This window comes from Cynoglossus semilaevis, chromosome 8, assembly GCF_000523025.1.
Source record: "Cynoglossus semilaevis isolate Cse_v1.0 chromosome 8, Cse_v1.0, whole genome shotgun sequence".
Lineage (NCBI taxonomy): Eukaryota > Metazoa > Chordata > Actinopteri > Pleuronectiformes > Cynoglossidae > Cynoglossus > Cynoglossus semilaevis.
The window spans coordinates 14,456,100-14,473,479 of record NC_024314.1 but is presented as its reverse complement, the minus strand read 5'-3'; the positions used below and the strand labels follow the sequence as shown (position 1 = coordinate 14,473,479).

At 43.4% G+C, this 17,380-nt stretch overlaps 3 protein-coding genes across 9 annotated transcripts in view; 2 read left to right on the top strand and 1 right to left on the bottom strand.

Moving 5' to 3' along the window:
* Positions 1–2,049, top strand: part of LOC103382242 (protein FAM13A-like) — a 6,138-nt gene extending 4,089 nt beyond the window's left edge. Inside the window, exons 7-11 of the mRNA XM_017034877.2 lie at positions 15–98; positions 195–293; positions 388–593; positions 703–804; positions 879–2,049. Coding sequence (XP_016890366.1) covers positions 15–98; positions 195–293; positions 388–593; positions 703–804; positions 879–1,002 — 615 coding nt within the window. The 3' untranslated portion in view covers positions 1,003–2,049. The remainder of the gene's footprint in view (positions 1–14; positions 99–194; positions 294–387; positions 594–702; positions 805–878) is intronic.
* Positions 2,050–2,203: 154 nt separating this feature from the next.
* On the bottom strand, positions 2,204–12,011 carry asah2 (N-acylsphingosine amidohydrolase 2). Of its 2 annotated transcripts, XM_008314961.3 has the most exons (21): positions 10,995–12,011; positions 10,187–10,325; positions 10,013–10,101; positions 9,155–9,298; positions 8,624–8,800; positions 7,098–7,225; positions 5,999–6,076; positions 5,789–5,909; positions 5,585–5,710; positions 5,405–5,491; positions 5,229–5,333; positions 4,872–4,953; positions 4,669–4,784; positions 4,396–4,490; positions 3,985–4,024; positions 3,445–3,543; positions 3,270–3,365; positions 2,992–3,141; positions 2,838–2,894; positions 2,667–2,755; positions 2,204–2,482 (listed from the first exon to the last, which is right to left on the bottom strand). In XM_008314961.3, exons 2-21 carry the CDS (start codon positions 10,314–10,316, stop codon positions 2,284–2,286), a joined length of 2,208 nt encoding a protein of 735 aa, XP_008313183.1. In that variant the 5' UTR covers positions 10,317–10,325; positions 10,995–12,011; the 3' UTR covers positions 2,204–2,283. The 2 variants fall into 2 exon arrangements, with proteins under 2 accessions (XP_008313183.1, XP_024913403.1); XM_025057635.1 differs by lacking the exons at positions 10,013–10,101; positions 10,187–10,325; positions 10,995–12,011 and adding an exon at positions 9,447–9,661.
* Positions 12,012–12,062: 51 nt separating this feature from the next.
* slc16a12b (solute carrier family 16 member 12b) overlaps positions 12,063–17,380 on the top strand; it is an 8,488-nt gene continuing 3,170 nt past the window's right edge. Inside the window, exons 1-7 of one of the 6 annotated variants that reach the window (XM_025057639.1) lie at positions 12,063–12,271; positions 12,852–12,968; positions 13,181–13,452; positions 15,510–15,613; positions 15,832–15,975; positions 16,048–16,341; positions 16,455–16,672. In XM_025057639.1, coding sequence (XP_024913407.1) covers positions 13,340–13,452; positions 15,510–15,613; positions 15,832–15,975; positions 16,048–16,341; positions 16,455–16,672 — 873 coding nt within the window. In that variant the 5' untranslated portion in view covers positions 12,063–12,271; positions 12,852–12,968; positions 13,181–13,339. Of the gene's footprint in view, positions 12,969–13,180; positions 13,453–15,509; positions 15,614–15,831; positions 15,976–16,047; positions 16,342–16,454; positions 16,789–16,908; positions 17,351–17,380 lie in introns of those variants that run through there. The other 5 variants (XM_025057640.1, XM_025057642.1, XM_025057641.1 and 2 more) reach the window with 5 other exon arrangements.

Genomic DNA, 17,380 nt, shown 5'->3' with positions numbered 1-17,380 from the left:
GACCTTCTGTGCAGGACATGACTCAGGCTCAGATGGTTCTGGAGAAGATCACGTTACAGAAGTGTCTCCTTTACTGTGAGAGTCTGCACGGACGACCGGTCAGTCTGTCCCACCTTTGACTCCTACACCTGACTTTATTTGTTGGTTATTTTGTTGATTCGTTTTGTTTACATTTCTAAACGTTTGGATCTCAGGGAACCAAACAGGAGAAGAACCTGGTCAAACCTCTGTACGACAGGTACCAGCTGATCAAACGTTTGCTGTGTGCCAGTCCCACCTCCATCACTACCATTGTGAGTAACCATGCACATGCTAACATGCTAAAAGGCTAACTTAAGTTGTCCACGGTGCTAAGCTAACACAGGACATTTTTGGTGACATTTCAAGGAGGAAGAGGAGGGTTCTGATGAGGACTCTGGGACCTCAGCCACGCTGGACGAACATCCTGTCCAGGGCTTGCCTCTTCGACCAGCAGGGGGCGAAGACGACAGTGACCGTGACAGTGACCCGGCCTTTGTGTCCCCGATGGACGAGGTGAAAGCTGTCCGTCATCAGCCTGGTGTCACCACCGCCAACCTGCACGAAGCCTCCAGGTCAGGGACCAGTTCTGAGTTTCTAAGAAACCACACAGATCTTCAAAAACACTGAACCTAACTAAAATACTCTCCCGCTCTCCCCCGTCTTCCACCCTCCCACTGTCAGGTCTCAGCTGTTGCAGACTTTACGACAGACCAGAGCAGAGAAGAAGATGAGGCGCAAAATAATCAGAGAGTTTGAGGAGCAGTTTTACCGTCAGACCGGCAGGTGAGTGACCACAGTAAAGACCTTGACCACCAGGTGTCAGGATTATAACGTGTGCTCCTGGTGTTCCACGACAGAATTTGCCAGAAGGAGGATCGCACTCCGTTGAAGGAAGAATACCAGGAATACAAACAACTCAAAGCCAAACTGCGACTGCTGGAAGTTCTGCTCAGCAAACAGGAAGTTGAAAAATCCATGTGACACCAGTGAGGGACAAGTCCTGTCGTTGTCGCTGATCCTGGGTCAGAAGGTCATCTAATGCATTTATAGCTTCTTCCAGTGTTTGTTAACCTTACAGTTGACTGCGCCTCCACTGAGATCCTACTGAGTCTTTACTGAGTCATGACCAAAACTGCACTGTCCATAGTCTCCACCAGTTTCTACTGAGCCTCTGCTGCATTCTTCAGAAATCTCCACTGAGATTCTACTGCAGTACTGCTCCCGCTCGACTGTACTGCATCTTTGTTGTATCTCAGTTTAGGCACCGAGTCTTTACAGACAAATATATTAATGCTAAGACTCAATTTCTGCTGGTTCCTTATTGATCCTTAACCAAGACGTAGTCTTTACCTTGTTTCCACCAGAACCCTGCTTTACTGAGACTAAACTAAGACTCTACTCAGTCTCTGCAGAGTCTGTACTACGTCTCTGTAGTAGACTCTACTTAATCTTTTAAAGTGCCTACAAAGTCAGATGAACCTCCACTGATAGTCTCTACTGAGTCTTGCCAAGTCTCTATTTAGTCCTTACTGAGTCTTCAAACCAAACTATTAGTCAGTCTTCACCGAATCCCAGCTACTCCTGGTTACTAAGCTAAAACAACTAGGTTTTTACTGGTTCTCTGAATTGTACCTAGTCCTAACTGACTCGGTCTTTACTGAGTCTCCACTGAGTCTTTATCGAGTCTCTCTCCAAAAGTGTCAAATGAGTCTGTACTGAGCCTTCACTCGTTCCTATTGACTGAGTCTTTACTAAGTCTGGTTCTTTACGTGATGTAATCTTTATCAAGTTTCTAATGAGTCTTTACTGAGTCTGATCTGAGTCTACGGGGGATTCCACCACATCCACACGTTTGACATCACACAGTAGAAGATATTGATAATGTGTCCAAACCTCAGTGAAGTATTTGTCATGAACAGAGTTGTGATGCGTTCACATGGATATTTATTTTGTTATGAATCAAAGTGAATGAAATTTCAACGTAAATGTTTGATCTGAACGAACCACATGGTTTTAAATCTGTGTTAAATCAAAGTAAATCACTATTTATTTCTATATGAGAATGTTCTGTGTAAAAACACGTGCACGTCAGTGTTGATGAAGTCGTCCGTGTCATCGTCTTCTGTTTGCTCGACACATTTCTACGCAGTCAAATAAATATTTTTGATAAAAAAACTCTTGGATTTTGTTCATTATTTATTTGGATTTGACATTCTACCCTCTGACTTTTCTAGAACACGGCAGGTGATGTCGTTGATGACATCACTGGTAGTAAAAGCTGGCCGTGATGTTAAAGACGTCAGACACGCCTTCGTATGGCGTGATGACGGGTCGCAGCCCTTTTATCTGTTTGTAATGTCCAAAGTGTCTGATCCTGTAGGAGCCTCTGGGCGCCGCGGCCGGAATGAACCACTCCACTGTGGCGTTGCTCCGCCCATTGGAACCTTTCAGCCAATGAAATCTGAGACCAGGACAGATGGTTCAGTGACAAGACAGTCTCTAATAGTGAATATGAAACCAAATGTGAACCAGTTGTGGTTCAAGCCCAGTCCCAACTAATCTTCACTACTGACTCGTTTCACTAACTAAAATCAACAGTTCTAACTATATTAAAACAGGAAGAACAACAGTAATAAAAACAACACCTGGTTTCCCATGATGCATCGTTGTGAATCACCTCCCAGCTTCCTGTTCTGCTGTCCATCATCTCCACAGTAACAAAGGTTCTATCTCTCTGTGAACAAATAAAAAGATGAATTAACACCAGATGGCGCTTACGTAAAAGAACCATCCAAAAAAATGGCAGAGTGTCTCACGATGTCTCCAGAGTGTCGGGGGTTTCCTGCCACAAATGTTACTGAGACCACGTCACCCTGTGGACGTTATCACACGTGAGCATCAGGATCTCATGGTATATACAGTACACCTGGTATGTAGCCCTGAGGAACACCAGCACCACAGCACACCCACCTGTCTGTACACTGGTAACACCTGGTCCAGGACATCACCAAAACTACTGTTCACTGGTTTCCTGTCCACAGACGCCTGAGGCAACAAATTAAAGAGGTTCTTCTCAAAAAATGGGGGTTGAGGTCCCGGTGGAAGCCCTGTCACCCGGTCCTGAAAACATTCATTTTTACATATGAATATGGAGAGATTTTAATCAAAAAACAACAAAACATCGTGTGACCGACAGCTACGTCTTCTCTCTGTTTTCATCTTTTATCGTGAACAACTTTGTGTCAAACCTGTGCTATTGCTCTGGCCAGACCCCGGTACTTCTGCACGTACGCACTAAGCGTGTGCGGACCATAGATGGTGGACGCTCCCTCGTATCGTTGCACCTGAACAGAAGAGTGGAGTCAAGACAGTATATGTCAAGAGGCAAAACTAAATGAGCCTCTGGTTCCTGGCTGCTGGTACCTGGTACTCTTCATACGTGGTGATGTAGTGAGTATAAATGTTACTCAGCCCAGAGATTACGACCTCCACATCTCGGTACGACCCCTCAGACTGCAGCTCCTGATCAACACACACACACACACACACACACACAAACACATACAACTGTCATGTCCCTGAATCCAGTAAAGAACCAAGTCCAACTTTAAAAGAAAAGTCTGAGTTTAAGACGATCAGCTGTTCCAACTGTAAGTCCAAGTGTGGGTGTGGTACAAATCAGGTCCTAAATATTGAGACAGTGACGTTTTACCCACAGCAGTTACACCAGGGGCAACTAGGGACTGAAGAAGACTCTCAGATGAAGAGGTGAAACCAGTCCAATTGTCCCTGGTGTAACTGCCTTAGATAAGACAAGATAGGACAGAGAACCCTGCTCAGCAGAACTGCCTTGAACACCTGATGTTCATTAGGGTTCTACTGCAGGTCACCAAAGCAGACAAACTGAATCACCAGTAGGTGTCAGAGTGGAGTCACCAGTGGTGTGGGCTGAATGAGTCTCACCTTCTGAACAGCTTCTCTCAGTCTTCGTCCAGCCATCGTCCTAAAACAAGAGAAACATCCAGAAGTTCTTCTCTGAACACAGACTATCCTTAAGTCATGCAGCTGTAGGCCTAGATTCCCGGGGAAACTCCCATGATGCAAAGAGCACTCTTACTGTAGCGTGCAATCGATACAAAATGTTAAAATATTTAATATACAGTTTGTTCATGTGGAGTACAGTGGAGTAAAATTCTGTTAATCTCTACAGTCATCTCTATTTCCCTTTTTGCAGATGACAACATGTTTTTTTTAGTAAATAAAAAATTATTTTAAATAGTATTTTCTACATTTAAATTAAATTTCCTACACATGTCCAGCATGTTGTTTACAGCAGAATACAGAATATATTTCAAAGTATTAAAGGGTCATTACGTGACTTCTCCAGGGACAGCGATGACAGCAACTGAACCAATGGTGATAATCTGAACATCCACAATCTCAGGATGCCAGGGCAGAGGCCAGGTCATCTGCACACACACACACACACATTTTTATGTGAGTGTTTCACACTGCATAATAAATATTGTGTATGTGTAACTATTTCACAAACACAGAAACATCTACATGTAAAAATGATCTTCGTGTGTGTGTGTGTGTGTGTGTGTGTGTATATGTGTTTATGTGGGTGTGTGTGTGTGTCCTTACCTCCCCAGTGCTGAACAGGATTGGTTTAGGATGATGACATTCTTGCGTCTCATTGGACGGCTCACCCAGGAGAGCATCTCTGACCCCATCCCAGAAGGGGTCGCCCTCCACCGCACCTTCACAGAGACAGTTGACAAAGAGGTGACGGTGATTCATGAGTTCAGAATCCAACAGTAGAAAAAGGATCAGAATCAGTAAATCACCCTGAGTAAAGTTCAGGTCTCCTCCTCCATCTGTTGTTCCTGCTGCGAAACTGTGACCAAGCGCTGGTTTACAGGTCCTGGCCTGACACACACACACACACACACACACACACAGAGATTCAAGTGTTAGTAAGTTATGTGTTTGTCTTGACCTGACCTGCAGACATGGATGGTTAACTGTGTGGTTGCCTTTTACCATTTATTTGCTAACTCCTAGCTGTTTGTTATCTGGACTGTAGTCCTGCAGCACTTTTACCCTTCATGGTATGTGTGTGTGTGTGTGTGTGTGATGCAAACCATGTGTGTGTGATGCATACCGTGTGTGTGTGATGCATACCATGGGTGTGTGATGCGTACCGTGTGTGTGCTGTTGAATGGGACTTCCACCTCTGTCATGTTAACCCATTGATGAGCAAAGTGAAGAGAACCCCTCACCTCCTCATCTGCGTTTGCATAGAGCTCCTGCAGGGGGGAGCAACACATTGTTACAGACACACATACACACACATACACACTCACACACACATACATACCTTGGTCTTCATGTAGATGTTGTGTCCGATGATCCTGGTACTCTCAAACATGTCTTCTCCAGGTCCGATGCTAGCGCACAGTTTAGTCTGAGACACACACACAAACAGGGCTCACTCACTGTGTGTGTGTGTGTGTGTGTGTGTCCCTCTGTGTGTGTGTGTGTGTGTGTGTGTATTTACCCCTCCCTCAGGACAGGAGCTGTTCACGTAGTCACAGGGCAGACCTGTGTTCATGCAGTGAGGACCTCTGGTGTTTGGACTCACGTCACCCAGGTTACTGGAGGAAAAACCAGCAACAAAACCACCCTGAACACACACACACACACACACACAAACTGTTTACACCAGAAGAATGTTCTCAGGAGGTAAATGTCCAGTACCCACCTGTCCAGGTAACTCTCCAGGGTTCTTGTCCTGCTCCATCAGGTAGGAGGCGTAGCCCATGTTGTCACTGCTGACCATCAGGTTGGTGTAGTTCATGCTGACAGCGTGGACAGCGAACCAGCTGTAAGGAGGGAGCGGGCGGAGTGTTCAGTCCGTGTTGGTCCAGAGGACAATCTGTACTAAACCAGGACCAGTGTCTGTGTTTAGTACCTTAGCATCCCAATCCCGTCCCCATCCATGTCAGTGAACTTCAGCACCGTCACCTGCTTGTCTTTGTCCCCGTCATACCTGAGCAATGAGCGGGAATGGAACTGAAGCCTGTGAACCAGCCACTCTGCCACACCAAACTTCATAGAGAAAATCAGTGATTTCAGCCCAGACCAAAGTCCATAGAGACAATCAGTGATTTTAGCTCACAGACCAAAGACCATAGAGAAAATCAGTGATTTTAGTGCAGACCAAAGTCCATAGAGACAATCAGTGATTTTAGCTCAGACCAAAGTCCATAGAGACAATCAGTGATTTTAGCTCAGACCAAAGTCCATAGAGACAATCAGTGATTTTAGCTCACAGACCAAAGACCATAGAGAAAATCAGTGATTTCAGCCCAGACCAAAGTCCATAGAGAAAATCAGTGTTCTTAGCTCACAGACCAAAGACCATAGAGAAAATCAGTGATTTCAGCCCAGACCAAAGTCCATAGAGAAAATCAGTGTTCTTAGCTCACAGACCAAAGACCATAGAGAAAATCAGTGATTTTAGCTCACAGACCAAAGACCATAGAGAAAATCAGTGATTTTAGCTCACAGACCAAAGACCATAGAGAAAATCAGTGATTTTGGCTCAGACCAAAGTCCATAGAGAAAATCAGTGATTTCAGCTCAGACCAAAGTCCATAGAGACAATCAGTGATTTTAGCTCAGACCAAAGTCCATAGAGACAATCAGTGATTTTAGCTCACAGACCAAAGACCATAGAGAAAATCAGTGATTTCAGCTCAGACCAAAGTCCATAGAGACAATCAGTGATTTTAGCTCAGACCAAAGTCCATAGAGAAAATCAGTGTTCTTAGCTCACAGACCAAAGACCATAGAGAAAATCAGTGATTTTGGCTCAGACCAAAGTCCATAGAGACAATCAGTGATTTTAGCTCACAGACCAAAGACCATAGATCACATACAGCAGTAGATCACATACATTCATGTGCTTTGATTTAAAAGTCACAGATTTTCTCTGTAGACCTTGGTGTAGGACAGGGACAGGGTTAAAAACCTGAAGTTGAACTTCATCTCTCTGTGTGATTGTGTACCTTTCTCTCTCTTTCTCTGGGTTGTTCAGGTACGAGTGTGGACTTCTGTTCAGGCTGCTCTCGTCCACTTCTCCTCGGTTCCTATAAATCCTGCCGGGCCTCATGCTGCGGTGGGCAATCTCTATACTCTGGACAAACAAACACAGTCAACGCTGCAGGTCACAAACTGATCAGGTGGATCACTGATTATCTGCTGTGATCAATAATTAATTCACTTTCATCCATCTGTGGATTCTGAACTGAACTGTAGTGGCCGTAGCCTCCGGTGTCCTGATAACAACTGAACTCACGGTGTGAGGTTGGAGATACTGTGATCAATGCAGATAAGGTGGCCACTGATATAGATTAAGGATAACTACAGGTTAGCCTGAGAAGGCTAACAGAGTAATAGAAATAACTTTCAATAACAAAAGGGTAAATGTGGTTCTTTGCTTAAATTGAATGGTCAATTGGTCAAATTAATAATTATAAATAATTAATAGAATCTTAAATAAATTGGTTTGACATTTGACTCAAAACATTCAATAAAAACTAGTACACAAAAGGTTAAAGTTTGTTAGTGTTAATGCCAACATCTAGGCGACAACAAATTAAATATAACTCAAAGCATTTAAAGCATTTAAATAAGTAAACTTTACAAGGATGTAGCTAAAAGCCAGCTAATGACATTTGAACATTTTTCAGTGTTGGGCAGGTGGTTTTTGTTTTAAAGTAATTTGTTATAAATGTTAGTTACTTCTTCCGAGTAGTTAGTTAGTAACTGAATTACTTTTTACATATGTATTGCACCTTAACAGACCATAGATGATGGACATAGTGTACTGTTCAAATATTTTCAAAAAATTACAAGTACAGAGTTTAACTATGAAGTGCTTTAACGCTGTGTGTGAATGAACTAAATCAACCTTCACAGCAGGACCGCTATCGTCATCAACTGTGTCAACAACGGTGTTTTTAGCCACTAGTTTCGTAAAAGTGTGTCGTTGAAAACTTTCTCACAACGGACGTGGACAAACACTTCGCTTTGGGACATAATGAACGCTCCACGTGTTCATTCTTGTGTTTTACCTGTAGGACATTGAAGCTGTATTTCCATTTTGAAACATTCCCAACTTCCCCCCCAGACTCTTCTCTGCCGCTGCTAACCTGTGCTAGTTTGGCTGTGTGAGCCGGCTGTGCTTCTCCTGATTGGCTCACCTTGAACGCTTCCTCTGCCTTAGCCAATCATTAACAATCACGCCCCTCCCACACCAAACAAGTAAATTACGGTAAATTAAATTAACAGAAGATGAAGATGAAGAAGAATAATTTGTTCCGTCACTCAGTGAAAAATTACGTAGTGAAAAAAATAACGCCGTTAGTAACGCCGTTATTCCTATCTCTTCCTGCCATAATTCTGCACTCAAAGTGGGCAGTATACCATATAATATATACAGTAAACATATTGCTTATTATATAAGTAATATGTCTGAGAGGAAAGCCTCACAGTAGAACCTCTCATATGGACCAAAGACAGAAGCAAACACCTTAACGATGCCGTCGACCAGCGGCTGGACGGACGCTTTGATGTAGCCACTGCTACTGATCATGAAGAGTGTGTACTGGAAGAATCCACCCGGTCCACAGTGGGTGTGTGTTCCACTCAGAACCACGTTCTCCTGACGGTACAGGTCACCGAACTTCACCTGCAAGGCCTGCAGCACCTGGACACACACACACACACACGTGTACGCATCAGTATGAGCACATACACACTGAATAATTTAAAGGTTAGCAAACATTTACATACAACAGATAACCAAAATTTCAATTTCATTAATTTGTAAATAGAACTTGAGTAATGTGAAAATTGCTAGAGTATATATAAATGTTTAAAAAAAATAAAACCTGGGCCCAGACATAGAAAACAGTGAGTTCAACTGTCTGAATGTTAGCCAGGGGGTGAGCTGAACACTGGATGTTTACTGTCCTTTGTTAGAATTCTTACTGTGTTTGTTTGCACATCACAGACAGCATATGAAAGGTCAGGTCAAACGCACACACACAAACACACACACCTCCAGTCGTAGCCTCTGAGAGATCATTCCTACGTCAGCGGTGACGAAGACCAACCTCTTCCTCCCGTCATCAACGATGAAGGCTCGACTGTACAGACGGGTGTGTATTCCTGCAGCCTTCTGCTGAGGGTGAGCGTAGCCCATCTGCACACACACACAAATACAGAGTCTTTCTTGAGAATCAGAGACCCTCGCAGTGTCTTCAAACATATTAGGAAACTGCCTTAGTCAGGTTCTGAAGGAAGGCCGAAGTCAAGCATCTGCAAATGACATCACAGATGTGATGTCATACCCAGGATGTGATATCACAGGGTTCCATGTGACGGATTATGTCCTGATGATGAGAGTGAACCAAACCTCAGTCACTGCACATTCGTTTTTACAGCCTTATCCACAGAGATGCGTTACACAGCAACCTGGTGGTCCCTGAAGGCACCATGGTACAGGGCAGGACAGAGAACTCCCACTGGTCCCTTGTAGCCTCGAACACAACCGTCAACAGGTCTAATGTGGAAACACTGGGGTATTCAGGAAGTCTGACAACTGCCTCGTTATCATGTCTAGGACCTGAGCCACTGAACACACCTGTAAAGGGTTAGTTGGTGGATTTTGGTGGAGTGTGAGAACCAGCTGGTTCACGTCTGTGATGGTTCTAATAGAAACACTTTTATTTTATCATTCTCTTCTTCTTCTTCTTATATGTTGTTTAGGTTTACATCAGTAAGAGCAAGTGACCACACGGGGCAGCAGCATACCACCTGACACTGTGTCTTTGAGATGGCTGATTTTCTTCACAGACTTTGTTGTAGTGGAGTGAGCGGTCAACAAAGTCCTGTTAGCTGCAGTACCAGTACTGACCAGTGGGATCTCAGCAGGAGGCCCGGTGCAGTCGGCTCGTCCCACGCCGACCATGTACGTGTAGTTCTGAGGAAGTGTTGGATCAGGACCTGGCATGAGAACAAAGGATTGGCTGATCTGTCATCAATCTCTGCAATTACTGATTTGTATGTGTGTGTGTGTGTGTGTTCACACCTTTGTTTGTCTCTCCAGCGATCAGGACGTAGATCAGGACCAAGCTCGCCGTGGACACCAGGAGAAACAGGGTGCTCAGTGACAGAGTCACACAGGAACAACAGGCACACCCCCCCTTACACGCCCCCATTTTCACGGCCTTAGCAGAAAACATTCATGTTAGCGTCGTTCATGTTAGCAACAAACAACAATGTTGAGTTGAGTTCATCTTAGGGTTAGTTAAAAACAATCCTGGCTTTGATACAGTTTAATTGATTTGAGGTTAGTTTAAGCTTGATATGATTCAGTCTAGGAAGAAAACAGATGAGTTTAGCCTTTGTCAGCTCAGCCAGATTTAGCAGGGTTTACGTTAGCTTAGCCGAGTCTAATTGAGATTGTCTTTGCAAACAATGAGCCATGATTGGTTTAGCAACTGATTTAGCAGTCTTCAGTTCAGTGCAGTGAAATACTTATTTACCTTTACCTTTGGGCCTTGGATTAGTTCATTTAGTGTTTTAACTAACAACACAACAGTTCACTTAGTTTTTAATTTGTAATATGAGTTTTTTACGTTATTTTGGACTTAGTTAATATTGGCTCCTTTAACATTTATTATTATACTGGTGTAGGTTATTTAACATGGAGTAGTTAAGCAGAAACCTTTGATCTGACCTCTGATCAATAAACCCAAACGATCAATAATCAAACACACGAAACAAAAATAACAGCAAACAAATGACATCAGCCTGGGTCAGTCTCTGTGACCCCTGTGACCTCTGAGCAGATTAACTACCAGAGAAAGAAAGTATATAAAACATGTAAAACCTACCAGAAGCTGGAGACGAGGCGATGGTGTTGATCAGCTGCCTGAGTGTGTGTGTGTGTGTGTGTGAGGTTTGTTCACCTGTAATCTAACTGATAAACTGTCAGTCTACAGGTGAACACTCCAAAGTTCACACTTGAACCTCTAGCACACGGTTATTATTGATGACAGTCTAATCAGTGAAACCCATCAATCAGTAAAACCTCTAATCAGTGATCAATAAAACTTCTAATCATCGATCTCTGCTGGAAATACACTTTTTAAGGGTGGCTTCTTCAGTTCTCATACAAAAGTTGGAACCATTTCCAACATGTGTCATCAGGGTCTGGGGTTCGAGTCCCTCCCCTCCCCGTCAGTCACTTTCCATTCAGCTACTTTCTTGAGAATCTCCAGGTTAAATATTGATTGATTCTTCACTATATTTGTTTTCACTTTGACTTATCTTTATTACTAACTTCAAGCAATATGGATACACTGTATGTTGTCGAGTAGCATTTGGCTAACATTGAGCTATTGCTAGGCTTGGCTAAAAAAACAGGTTTTGTTTGTTTGTTTGTTGTTTTGTCTTTTCCTTTTTTCCTCTCTAGACAAACTGTTGGTTATTTTTAGCCACCATTTAGCTCATTTGTAAACTGTTAGCTTATACTAAACTTCATTCCAGACACTAGTTTAACTTTAAGCAAAGTTTTGTTTTTATGGCTAAATGTTATTCTAGTTTGTGATTAGACCGATAGTGCTAGCTGATATTGCTATTGCTTATCAACAACTTATGTCATATCCTTGCTAACTTTTAGCTACTTTTGCTGCTGTTCTAACTCTTATGTTAATCTTGAACTTCTTCTACTTCGATACATTTTTATTTGATATTTGAATGTCGATATAATGTGGTTAAGACAAAGAGGAGTAATGTTGTTGTTGTTGTTGTCATGGTGAAGTGTTTGGTTGACACCAGTCACGAACTACGTAAAAAAACAAACAAAGAAGAATTGGCTCATGTGATGTACGGAGGGGGAGGGGCCTAGAAAAGGGAGGTGAAGGAGGAAGAAACAGTCAGCATGGTAACAGTGGGAGGAGGAGAAAAGGGGTGGAGGACAGGAATGAAGGAGGTGAAGAAAAGGGGTGAGGAGGAGGAGGAGGAGGAGGAGGAAGAAGAAGGAGAACAAGCAGAAATAGAGTTAAAACAAGGAAAACAAAGAAGTTTGGCGCCTGTGGAGCCACGTGACTGGCGAAACTGATGACGAAACAACTGATTACCGACTAATTGAAGCACCATGGATCGATAGGTAAGGGAAATATCGAGAGAGAATGACGTACAAATCCGTGACGTCACCGTAGCGCAACGTCGACATCACGAGAGAAAAAAACATCCATAAAAACTTTGTTTTTAGTTTAGTAAACCGTTGTTCTCGTGATTGCTGTCGGTCATTAAATAAAAATTTAAAAACCCTTCGTCAAATGAAAAGCAGACGATGAGAAAACGACGAAAATTAAAGTTTAAACGCACTTTAAAATGGTAAGAGTGAGATGCGTGTTGTAGTATATTTAACCACAGGAGGCAGCAGTGGTAGCGCAGCCTTGCATACAGGCTAAAAATCATAATTTTTCTGGGGTCCCTGTGGTGCAGTGGAATGGGAACAGTGGACATTCTTGAGGTTACAGTGTTTGCTGACACATATTTGTCAGTGACCCAGACGCTGCTCAGGCAGTAAACACCCAGAGGATGTAAATAAACTCAAACTGGGAGAAGCTTCAGTTCTGACACCTGACACCTGTGTGTGTGTGTGTGTGTGTGTGTGTGTGTGCTGACGGGGTGTGGGAGAGTATATGTAGCTGTGTCACAGCTGCACATGTTGTTTGTCACAGGTTGACACACATACACAGGGAGACAGACGAGAGACGTGTTAATGGATGTGAAATCAAACGCTCCTGTGGTTTAGGGAGCGCTTGGTTGATGTCTTCTCACCTGCAGGCCAGAGTCAGGTGGGTTAATGATTGAGGGTCAGTTGGTCACTGATTGACCGGAGACACTTTTTTAACCCAACTCCACATTCAGAGACTGAAGACAGGGAGACATCTGCTCTGTCTCTGTCCTCTCTGTCCCTGTTGTCTCCATGCCCGTTCTTTGTCTCTCTCCTATCCTAGATGTCTGTCCTTTGTCTGTTGTCAAAAACTCTTACTGTCTCTCACCACAGACCAACGGAACTATATTAATCCTCAAGGTTTCGGGGGAAGTCACTGGATACTTCTGGAACCAAATCTGTAAGGACCAGGACGAAGAACTGGGCCACAACCAGGACCATTACTAAGACCATAACATTATAGGGAGCTCAGCTACTTCTAAATCTGCAACAATGGCTGATGGGAAACAGCGTAACCGTGGCGTGTGTCCTCCAGATGGAGGTTGGGGCTGGATGGTTGTCCTTTCCTGCTTCATGGTGACCGTGTGCACGAGAGCAGTGACCAGGTATGTGCACCCTGCAGGTCCCTAATATTCTGGCCGACCCAGTTCCGGATCATCACGACTCATTCTTCTAACTGACGTTTTTTTTTTTTTTTTTTAATTTTGGGACACCATGTCATTTGTCACTGCGACGTTTCAACAGTTAGCTTGCTAATGCTAGCGATGTGAGCAAAGTTGGGATTTGACCAGAAACTGACGTTTTCTATAGAGGGACTTCTGTGTTTTCACTATAAATAGTTCCATTTTCTCTGCTTGTCTTTAATTTGAATCAGAGACAGGTTTAAAACCAGTTCTCCTAACATTAAGCTGCGGCTGCGGCAGTAAGAACAGGAGCACTTTAAGCGAAACCTGAATCCACCTTTACCTGGGGCAGGTGTGTTGCTCTATATCTTCCAACACTGAGGTGAAGAATGTGGCCTTGGGGGAGTGAGTAATAAAATGACATAAATTACATAAATTAATATGAGACTGAGTTGACTGTTACTGTGGGGAAAAAACATAACCATTAGACTTTTTCAGTGGATTTCTTTTGAAAACCCAGTAAAAGGTTTTTCCCGGGTGCCCCTGAGCCTGGAGTCTGTGCTGCCAACACCTGAACAAATACCAGAGAAAACCTGGTCCAGAGTGAACCAGTCCACTATCAGCCGATCCTGACCTTTAGTAGTAAAAACATACCGTATTTTCCGCACTACAAGGCGCACTTAAAAGCCTTTAATTTTCTCAAAAATCGACAGTGCGCCTTATGTATGAAAATAGACCTGTTCATTGATATTGCGCCTTATAATCCGGTGTGCTTTATGGTCCAAAAAAAACAGTACACAGAAAATATATGCCCAACCAAAACATATAAATGAATATATGACCAACCAAAACATATATATGAATATATGACCAACCAAAACATATATATGAATATATGACCAACCAAAACATATATATGAATATATGACCAACCAAAACATATATATGAATATATGACCAACCAAAACATATATATGAATATATGACCAACCAAAACATATATATGAATATATGACCAACCAAAACATATATATGAATATATGACCAACCAAAACATATATATGAATATATGACCAACCAAAACATATATATGAATATATGACCAACCAAAACATATATATGAATATATGACCAACCAAAACATATATATGAATATATGACCAACCAAAACATATATATGAATATATGACCAACCAAAACATATATATGAATATATGACCAACCAAAACATATATATGAATATATGACCAACCAAAACATATATATGAATATATGACCAACCAAAACATATATATGAATATATGACCAACCAAAACATATATATGAATATATGACCAACCAAAACATATATATGAATATATGACCAACCAAAACATATATATGAATATATGACCAACCAAAACATATATATTTATGAATATATGTATAAATATATGACCAACTAAGACATAAATATGAATATATGACCAACCAAAACATATATATGAATATATGACCAACCAAAACATATATATGAATATATGACCAACCAAAACATATTTATGAATATATGACCAACCAAAACATATTTATGAATATATGACCAACCAAAACATATTTATGAATATATGACCAACCAAAACATATTTATGAATATATGACCAACCAAAACATATTTATGAATATATGACCAGTGGATAACATGAAGATGTCCAGTTAGCAGTCTATCAGTACAAATTGGTACAAATAACTGACATTATTCAAAACATTCCAGCCAGAACAGCAGCTTAATGTTGAAGTAATGGTCTGGAAAATCCATGCTGTTCAAAGAAAGAATGAGTAAATGGAAAAAAAACTGGACGAAAACAAAGTATTTTAAATCATATCAGTTTCAAAGTCATCAGCCTTTGACTGACAGCTGTCCTCCGCTAGACATACATCTGTGTCCACCAAGGTCCAAAGTCCACTGAGCTGGTGGACCGTTACATAATGTTACATACTGTGGTCTGATAGGAGACCTGGAGACCATCAACCAATCAGCTTCTTCTGTCTGACCACAGGTGTATCTCCATCTTCTTCCTAGAGTTCCAGGCTGAGTTTGGAGCGGACTACTCTGCCACAGCTTGGATCCACAGTCTGGTGGACTGCACCACCATGCTGTGTGGTGGGTACTGCACCAAAGACAACACTCAGACCAGAGACAGGGAAAGGACAGGGGTATGTCTAGGAAACAGGGGAGGACAGGGGTGAGACGTAGATCAGGCAAAAAGGAATGGTAGGTAGGACATTGGACAGGCATACAGTACATATCTATCCATAGGAAAAAAGTCTGAGTCCGACCTTCTTCTTCATCTCCTTCATCATCTTCTTCTTCTTGTCCAGCTCCTGTGGGCAGTCTGGTCAGTAATCGATGGTCCTGCCGAGTGTCTGTTGTGGCCGGTGGACTGTTGTCCTCCTGTGGACTGCTCCTCAGTTCCTTCAGCAGCAGCTTGGTGGTGCTCTACTTCTCCATGGGAGCCCTTACAGGTGAATACATGTCCTCTTCGGTGTTCTGCTCTTCAGCATGTCCACAGTTTTCTGTGCGTCCTTTGTCTCCAGGTCTGGGTTTCGCTCTCTGCTACACCCCCTCCATCGCCATGGTGGGCTGTTACTTCAAACAGAGGAAGGCTCTGGCCTACGGGGTCGCTCTGTCAGGCAGTGGGATCGGGATCTTCGTGTTGGCTCCAGTGGTCCAGCTGTTCATCGAGCTGTACTCCTGGAGGGGGGCGCTGTTGGTACTTAGCGCCTTTGTTGCCAACCTGTGTGTCTGCGGGGCACTGCTTCGTCCAATTACATTGCTGGAGGAGGAAGAAGAGGAGAACATGAAGGAGGTCGCAGGCGACAGAAGCCAAGGTAGGAAGTGGGTCGTGGTGCTGGTTCTAGAACCATGTTAATGGATGAAGGAACTGAAGGAACTGAAACAACTTCCACGTTCTACTGAACTTCTCTGAAACATTTCCATGAAGGTAACGTCTTAACTCCAGCAGCCACCGACATCTCCAAAGAACCATCGCTGCAGCTGCTGGAGGAAACCCCCCCCACTCAGGTGCCGAGGAGGCGGTGCTTTAATTCCTGCTTCCTCTCCAGTAAGGAGTATCGCTTCCTGCTGCTGCCGGACTTCGTGTTCTTCGCGGTGTCCCTCGTGTTCATGGCCAGCGGCTGCAGCATTCCTTTCGTCTACCTGGTGCCGTATGCTCTGAGTTCCGGAGTCAGCCACCAACACGCTGCCTTCCTCATGTCCATCCTGGGCATCATCGACATCGTGGGGAACATCACAGTCGGCTGGTTGACGGATCGCAGGTCGGATGATGATGGCTCTTTTTTACAAACTCTGTTTTCGATACATTGTTTTGGTTTTAATACTGAGATTTTAGTGGCTAACTTTTAGTGTCTCTTGGCTAACACTGCGTTGCTCTTCAGGTGTGTGAAGCCGTACCGCCTGGCCTGTTACAGTTTTGCCATAGCCATGGAAGGTCTCTGCTGCCTCTTGGTTCCGCTGCTTCACTCGTTTCCTCTCCTTGTCCCCTTCGCTGTCCTCTATGGATACTTCGACGGTGCCTACGTAGCTCTGATCCCTGTAGTGACATCGGATGTGGTGGGAGCACCGTACCTGTCCTCAGCGCTGGGTGTGGTCTACTTCCTCCACGCCATCCCCTACCTCTTAAGCCCACCCATCGGAGGTAAGGCTAGAGAAGCTAACATCCTGTTACCAACAACGTCACAATTGGCAAAAGAATAAAACCACTGTATGAGTTGCTGCCCCCTAGTGACTGGAGGCTTGTTATCCTTCAAGCGTTACAGCAGTGGTACACCACTGTGCCATATTCCATTGGAAGCTCCTCACGCGTCCCCTGGCACCTTACAGTGCCCCCCCCCCCCCCCCCCCGGGGGG